At 37.6% G+C, this 8,038-nt stretch overlaps 1 protein-coding gene across 1 annotated transcript in view; it reads left to right on the top strand.

Moving 5' to 3' along the window:
- USP9X (ubiquitin specific peptidase 9 X-linked) overlaps nucleotides 1–8,038 on the top strand; it is a gene marked incomplete at its 3' end in the record, with an annotated part of 144,991 nt that overhangs the window by 34,752 nt on the left and 102,201 nt on the right. The window contains 2 exon segments of the mRNA XM_037734399.1: nucleotides 2,077–2,330; nucleotides 7,470–7,615. Coding sequence (XP_037590327.1) covers nucleotides 2,235–2,330; nucleotides 7,470–7,615 — 242 coding nt within the window.

Here is an 8,038-nt window from a genome sequence, read left to right as displayed (position 1 = left end):
TAACTTGGGGTAAGTCCCCGCTGTCTCTTATTTTTGACTCTGTAAAATGGAGATAATACTCAGTTTCTGTGCTGCAGAGACGGTATGAGAATGAAGTGTCAAAGCATTTGGAAACTTCCTGCAGTGGCTTGCTAACCTAAGTGTCTGGTGAAAAATACTTGGGTATTAATATTACAGAAACAAACCAGCCCCAGGTATGTTTTATATGCAATGGTGAAAATTTGCTCTTGAATGTCTTAAGCCAGGTTATGATTAGAAAACTTAGAAATGAAACTTTACAATGTTTGTGGGAAGTCTCTTTCAATCTCTGGGAGCCAGTGAGTTAGAACCAATCAGTTAAATTTATCTGGTGGCACGTTAGAGTCACTGGGGGAGATTTTTTTGCAAATTACTGATTCCTAGGCCTGACTCCCAGATATTGTAATTTATTCCATCTGGAGAGGAACCTGGGCATCAATGTTTTAAATAAAATTACTTCAGATGATTTTATTGTGTAGCTGAAGAGGGCTACTGATCTAATGAATATAGATTTGAGGATTTGGTAGCATTCTCTTACACTCCTTTGCTGGTCAGGTTGCAAAGAAGAGTTCCTGTTCTTAAACAGTTGTGGCCTTGTAGCCCTGTTATGGCTCTAGGAGTGGCTGGAGCCAAAACCTTGCCAAAGTAGAGAGCTGAGATCATCTGACAAATTCAGTTGTATTGGAGTACTATGTAGTTTGAACCCTCTTAAAGAAAATTTTGCCAAAGAGATTTTTGGGGTTTTCAGGGTTTTGTGTTGGTAGGTTTGGTTTCTTCTCTGTGGCTTGCAGATGGCCACCTTTCTGTTGCATCTTTACGTGGTCTTTACTCTGTATGCCTGCACCCCTGATGTTTCTGTCCAAAGTGTTAAAGTTTATGTTAAAAGCACTTGGAAGCTTGCTTAAAAAACCATTTGATAATGTCCTAGTATCAGTTATAAATGTTAGTTGTGCGGCCTTCCTTGAAATGTTATAAGGAATCATGTTATACTTTATCTTAGTCCACATGTTCTTGAAACAGGAGAGTTCCCTGAGCCCCTCACCATACATGTGACAGGGGTGTGGCTCATTTATCCCTCTTGTGGGAAGGGGAGCACACAGGTGAGCAGGTGCAGGAGCCAGGGTGAGTGCTTTTGGGCTCTGGCCCCACAGCAGTGTCTAGGGTGTTACAATGCTCTTTCAGCCCTGCCCAGCTTAAGTGTTAAACAGCTCAGAGAAGAGTCAGTGTGATAGCCTTTTTGGGTTCCCCCATGCAGGGCATCCCAAATTCTTGTCCCATGTCTGGGAACAATCACATCACAGGGACTTGAAGGATGGTTAATATGGGGATTTTATTGAGTGATGAAGGTGGCACTGAGTGGGACAGAGAGCTGGAGAGGGGATGGAGTGTGAAGATGATCTTCCCCTGGAGTTCAGCTATCCCATGGCTGATCTCCAGCTGATCTCCAACAGCCCCCAGTCTGAACTCCTCTCCACCTTTAGACACTTCCTCTCTTTTCTTCTTTGCTGCGATGCTCTGCCAATCTGCTGCTGTTGCAGCCTGGCGCATGGGGTTTATATGAGCACAAGATAGGGGTGTGTGGAAGGCCAAAAGGCAACACTTGGGCATGAAAACAGGAATGCCTGTTCTCATTTAGGGCTGCAGGTCCAAGCTTGAGGGTGGAGCCCTCGCCAGGGACCCCACCCTCATATTGCCTGCTCTTAATATTCTTACAGTATAATGAATGCATCAGCAAATTGAAGACAAGTAGTTTTTTGCCATTCCTTATTTAATCAAAATGACAGTTAAGTACTTGTCTTTAGAGTGACTTCCAGGAGAAAACTGTAATATTATATATTAAGGCTATATTTGTTTGTTTTCTTGGTATAATGGCCAGTGTACCATTATAAGTTTTAACTTTAATGTAGTGTTAATGAAACTTAAGCTTTTTACTTTCTCTTCTCATTTATATAGCCCCTTTTTCCTGATTAGATGCACTGGTGATGCTAAATTTAAACAGTTCCGTAATTTATGTTTTTTATATCTAAAACCAATTACTTTTTCCCCTTCTATTTGTAGGTTATGCAATGGTCTCTGCAAGATGGTTTATTCTTGAATTGGACCTTTTTAAGACTGACAAATGCTGGTACTTCATCTTCTATAAGTGGACTATAATTTCTTTTCTCAAGACAACTACATAAGCAGACAAAATTGCAAAGATCTGCCCTGTGTCGAGTATGACAGCCACGACTCGTGGCTCTCCGGTCGGAGGGAATGACAACCAGGGCCAGGCTCCTGATGGACAGTCTCAGCCCCCCCTCCAACAGAATCAGGTAGGATGTTGAAGATACTAGTTAAAGCTACAGTGGGACTGGGCTCAGTGGTTCACACCTGTAATCCCAGCACTTTGGGAGGTTGAGGCAGACGGATCACTTGAGGTCAGGAGTTTGAGACCAGCCTGGCCAACAGGGTGAAAACCCTGTCTCTACTAAAAATACATAAATTAGCTGGGTGTGGTGGTGTGCACCTGTAATCCCAGCTACTTGGGAGGCTGAGGCAAGAGAATCGCTTGAACCCGGTAGGCAGAGGTTGCAGAGTGAGCTGAGATGATGCCACTGCACTCCAGCCTGGGTGACAGAGCAAGACTCCGTCTCTTAAAAAAAAAAAAAAAAAAAAAAAAAACTACATTGGTAGGTCTACTGTTGAGGTACTAAATGATGGAACATGTTCTAAATAATTTGTGAAGCAACTATAAAACTGTTATTTTAGGCCAGGCGTAGTGGCTCATACCTGTAATCCCAGCACTTTGGGAGGCCAAGGTGGGCGGATCACAAGGTCAGGAGTTTGAGACCAGCCTGGCCAACATGGTGAAACCCCCTCTCTACTAAAAATCCAAAATTAGCTGTGCATGGTCGCCTGTCATCCCAGCTACTTGGGAGGCTGAAACAGGAGAATTGCTTGAGCCCGGAAGGTGGAGGTTGCAGTGAGCCGAGATCACACCACTGCACTCCAGCCTGGGCAATGGAGCAAGACTATGTCTGGGAAAAAAAAAAAAACAAAAAACCCAAAACTGTTATATTAAGTTTTGTTTAAGAAAAGCGAACATAAGTCTTGCATAGCAACAAGAAAGCTCAAGTGGTATAGATGGTAATCTTGAGTGTACCCCATCTTTTTCTGGTAGCTTATACTGTCATTAAAATTAACTATTTAAGCCATGTGTCAATTCTAAGGGAGAAAGCATTAAATCATTCAGTGTAGCCTATGATTACCATGGCTAATCATAAACCATGACCCATCATAAATCATGACAACAGTTTCTACCCCATAAATACATACAATTATAAATTGTCAATTTATGGATAAGATTATTAAAAGAGCATGGACCCAAGTCATGTTGCCTAGTGTTCAAATTTCAGCTTTGTACCATACTTGCATTATGACTGTAGGTAAATTATATAATCTCTAAGCCTTAGTTTGTTTATCTGTACAAGTAGGGTAATAATAGTATAACTACTTCATGGATTGTTAAGAGGATCAATTGAAGTAATGCTAAACATAGATTTTGGTATTAAGGTTTTTATGCTGGCCTCAGAACTCATAGGATATAATATTCCCTTTCTGTTCTCTGGATGAATTTATGCACAGTTTATTATTTCTTCAATTGGAAGATTTGCGTAAAAGTTATTGCAGATTCTTTTTTTTTTTTTGAGAAGAAGTCTCACTCTGTCACCCAGGCTAGAGTACAGTGGTGCCTTCTCACCTCACTGCAACCTCTGCCTCCCGGGTTCCAGTGATTCTCCTGCCTCAGCCTCCCAAGTACCTGGGTCTACACCTGGCTAATTTTGTGTTTTTAGTAGAGACGGGGTTTCACCATGTTGGTCAGGCTGGTCTTGAATTCCTGACCTCTTGATCCGCTCTCTTGGCCTCCCAAAGTGCTGGCATTATAGGCATGAGCCACCATGCCTGGCTGATTTAATTTTTTTTAAATGGAGGAATTTTTTAATTTTTGGTGTCTTTTGGTAAATTGTGTTTTTCAAGGAATTTGTCCATTTGGGTTTTTTTCTTTTTCTTTTTTTCCACCTAACCAGTGTGCTATGTCCATTTGATCTAGATCTTCAAATTTGTGGTGAAGTTGTTAATGATAATCCTTTTTATCTTTATTTTTTTGTCTTGGGGTCTATGGTAATGCTTCCTTATTTCTGATACCACTACCAATTTCATTAAGCTTTCTAAAAAAACCAACTCTCTTGGCTTTACTCCCTCCCTGAACCCCCTGCCCGCCAACACTCAAACTCACACATTCACTCTTTTACCGTCTCTTTGTTTCTCTTGGATTTGGTTTGCTGTTCTTCTCATTTTTTGAAATAGAAATTTAGACAATTTATTTCAGTTGTCTTTTCTAATATATAGTTTTATATTGGGAAGTATTAAACTGACAAAACATTAAAACTTGTGATGTGCAGCCCAAACAGTGCTTAGAGGTAAGTTAGTTGAGATGTGTGTAAATGATCACAAACATGCTGCTTCCAATTATTATATGTTTGTGTAGAGTCTGTCGGGTGAGTTTTTAGGCAAAATTGTTATTTTGAAGTATTTATGCTATTATTTGGGGATAAGTTCTTGTCCAGCTATTACAGATTAGATGCTGTATAGATTAGATGCTGTATACTACTTACTATCATAAGTAGTATAGAAAAGAGCTTCTGTCTGTCTCTCCTTTTTCCTCTTCCTCTGCCATTTTAGAGAGTGAACAAGTCGGGGGTTTTTTCTTCCCAAATAAATGTGTCAGCTTTATTCCTTTTCCTCTGTAGTTCCCATTTGCAAAACATAAAATATTAAAAGTGTATGGTCACAGGTCTTGGACAGAGTTAAGTCTTTCCTGTGTTGTAAATTTGTTTGCCACTATTCAGGTTTTTAAAAGTGTAGTCAAAGGTTTGTGTTAGTTGCCAAAAATTTCTGATTTTAAACCAGAAGCTAGTAGGTAGAGGTCCAGTATCTTTCTCTCTTTCTTTTTTATTTTATACCAGCATTGTCCATGAAATTCTAACCTCTTGCAATGTTTCTAACTTGCATGGCTTTAGACAAAATCAAACCTTTTCTTTAGCCCTACTCTTATTTTAAGGTGTACTTGATGATTTTTAGAGCTTTTGGATTTGTGATATTCAACCTAATATACTGTGTCTACATTGTGTTCCTTTTCTTCTAAAAACTTGACATTTTTGAAGATGACTATTACATTATCCTTCACTCTTAAATTTTGTTATTCTCTACTTTTTAATGTTAGGATTTTATTTTATAAGATCTGACATGGTTGTACCAAGAAGCAGCAACCAAAGTGTTAATCCCTATTCAATTTAGGGCTCACTGTTTGGATATGCTTTTTATGTGTTGGCATAAAGGGAATTTCTAAAATCAGATTTTTCACTTAATTTTTTTAAGCATATCTTTAAAAAAAATTCTCTTAGAGAATTTTAGGCTTTAGTATATTGTAAAACTCAATAAATGAAACAGCCTTGGCAGAGGCACCGTAAGATGAACACTCTTGGATGTGGTTGCTGGGAGGGTGCAAATTTTCTGGAATGAAATTTGGCAGCAGTATATGTCAGTGGCCTTCAAAGAAATTGTTTATACTGTTCTAGTAATTATATATCCAGAATACTATCCTAAGGAAAAGTTAAACACAAGGTTTATATGTAAGAACATTCATTCCAGCTATGTTTATGTTTGTTAGCAGTAACAATTACCAAATACTAAAGGTCCTCTTAATTTTGTTTAATTCATGCAATATTATCTGGGCATTAATTTTTTTAAAGATTTTTAATGATTAAAAAAATTGAATACCTAGATTTATTGAATGGAAAAGGACACAGACTTAAGTATAATTCCAATTTTATTGAACATATATGGACAGTTTTTATTTACTCATAAAGATTACAAGGAAATAATTAAATGTCATTAGTGTTTATAGGTGTGGAATTACAGGTGTTTTAAATTTTATTTTTGTCTTTATATTTTCTATGACCATGTATAAACTACACTGGGGGAAGGGAGTGAAAAAAAATAATAAAGCAGGCTTTCAAAGTTACATACTTCACATCAGGCATTTTTGTTGGAATTGTATCACTTGACTTCTGTGCTGTAGTTTCCTTTGCCTTGAGACCAGATCTGTGGGCACCTGCACAGTGTTACTTTAAGTAGAGGTTCACCATTTAGTTACTAATTGACCGTATGAGTTCATATATAAACTTTGTAAGTGAAACATATTTAATGCTGGTAAACTCATGTGTCTTCATGCAAGTGCTTACTTATGCAACTCTTTATTTTACAACTGTTTAATAGGTGCTTGAATGATAGGGCGAGGGGCCCTTTTCTCTTAAAGGGCCACCAACCTACAGTGAATAGAAAATTCAAGAATACATGAGAAAATACCACCTGCTTTGTAAATTAAGAGTGAAGGTCATAAAAGTTCATTCACTTAGTTGTGAAAATATTATGTACTGCTAAAGTCGGGGCAGGAGGGGGGTGCGGGGAGGGAGAGAAAGACATGCCAAAAACGAGGAATGAAAGAAGTGAAAAATAGCCACGTTAGTTGAAAGTGTTTTACTTATTTAAGAACCATAATCATGGACTTCTAAATAATTGTTGTTTGGATAATAGGTTTGGGTGTAGGGAAATTGTGGAATAATTACATTTTCCCCCTTCAAATAAAAGTAGAAGTTACAAATCACTTTATAATGTATTAAATGTGATGTATCATATTTGTAGAATGATTTCTGTCATGGCTCATATAATGGGAAATGTAAGCAGAGATGCAGTACACATTATGATTATGAACACAAACTATTTAGACTTTGATTCAAATCCTGAGTATAGAGTTTGAGCTTGTGCGATCTTGGGCTACATATTGTCTGAGTTTTTTTTAATCTATTAAATGGCAGTAGCATACTTCATTAGGATGTTGAGGATTAAATGAAATTATTTTAAAGCACAGTAGCACAGAGATGGCCTGAAACATTGTAAACGTTCAATATAGCTGTTCCTTAGTATTCATGGAGGATTGGTTCCAGGACCTCTTAACACTTGGATAGCAGAATTCGTGTATGCTCAAGTCCCTGATATAAAATGGTTTAGTATTTGAATATAACTCATGTACATCCTTCTGTATATACATGAAATGATTTCTAGATTACTTATGCCTAATACAGTGTAGATGCTGTATAAATTGTTACTATGATGTATTTTTGGGGAATAATGACAAGCAAAAAAGTCTGTACATATTCAGCATAGATGCAATCTTTTCAAATATTTTCAATCAAAGGTTGTTGGTTAAATTTACAGATGGAGAATCAATGGATATGTAAGAGTAGTTAAAAAATTTTTAAATCTGCAGTGCTCATCTGTGTTGGTGTTTGGATTACTAGTTTTCATATGTTATAGAAACTTAAATGTGGAATATTTAATTTTTAATTAAGACTTCATCGCCTGATTCTTCCAATGAAAATTCCCCGGCAACTCCCCCAGATGAGCAAGGTCAAGGTGATGCCCCACCACAGCTTGAAGATGAGGAACCTGCATTTCCACATACTGACTTGGCCAAGTTGGATGATATGATCAACAGGTGAGTTGGTTTTGCTTTGTTTTTTTAATGTGTGTAACACACAAGAAAGAGCAAACAGGAAAGTAACCCCACTGCCTCCTTAGTAGTCTTTACAGCTTCGTCACTGCCAAGTGCTTTATAAGTCATGATTCTTAATGGATTTAATAAATGAAAGGGAGTGAGAGTGTTAGTAAAATTTTCACATTAATGGTGATGACCCTAGTTGGTTTGTTTCTGAAGTAAAATTGTATGTGCAGTTTCCCTCTTTGAAAGTTTATGAAGTTTTTTTGTTATTGGTCTCTTGGTTGCTGTATGACTTTCATAATTTTGGATGCCCTGAGGTAAATAAGGTCATGAGGACATTGAGTTCCTCAGAGCCTGACCCTAGTGAACTCTTGACTAGTTTGAGCCATTTAACCATCCTAGATTTTTTTTTTTTTTTTT

The sequence above is a fragment of the Cebus imitator genome, unplaced genomic scaffold (genome assembly GCF_001604975.1).
Source record: "Cebus imitator isolate Cc_AM_T3 unplaced genomic scaffold, Cebus_imitator-1.0 Scaffold613, whole genome shotgun sequence".
NCBI lineage: Eukaryota > Metazoa > Chordata > Mammalia > Primates > Cebidae > Cebus > Cebus imitator.
The sequence above is the reverse complement of the archived record's forward strand: the minus strand, read 5'-3'. Positions and strand labels throughout refer to the sequence as shown.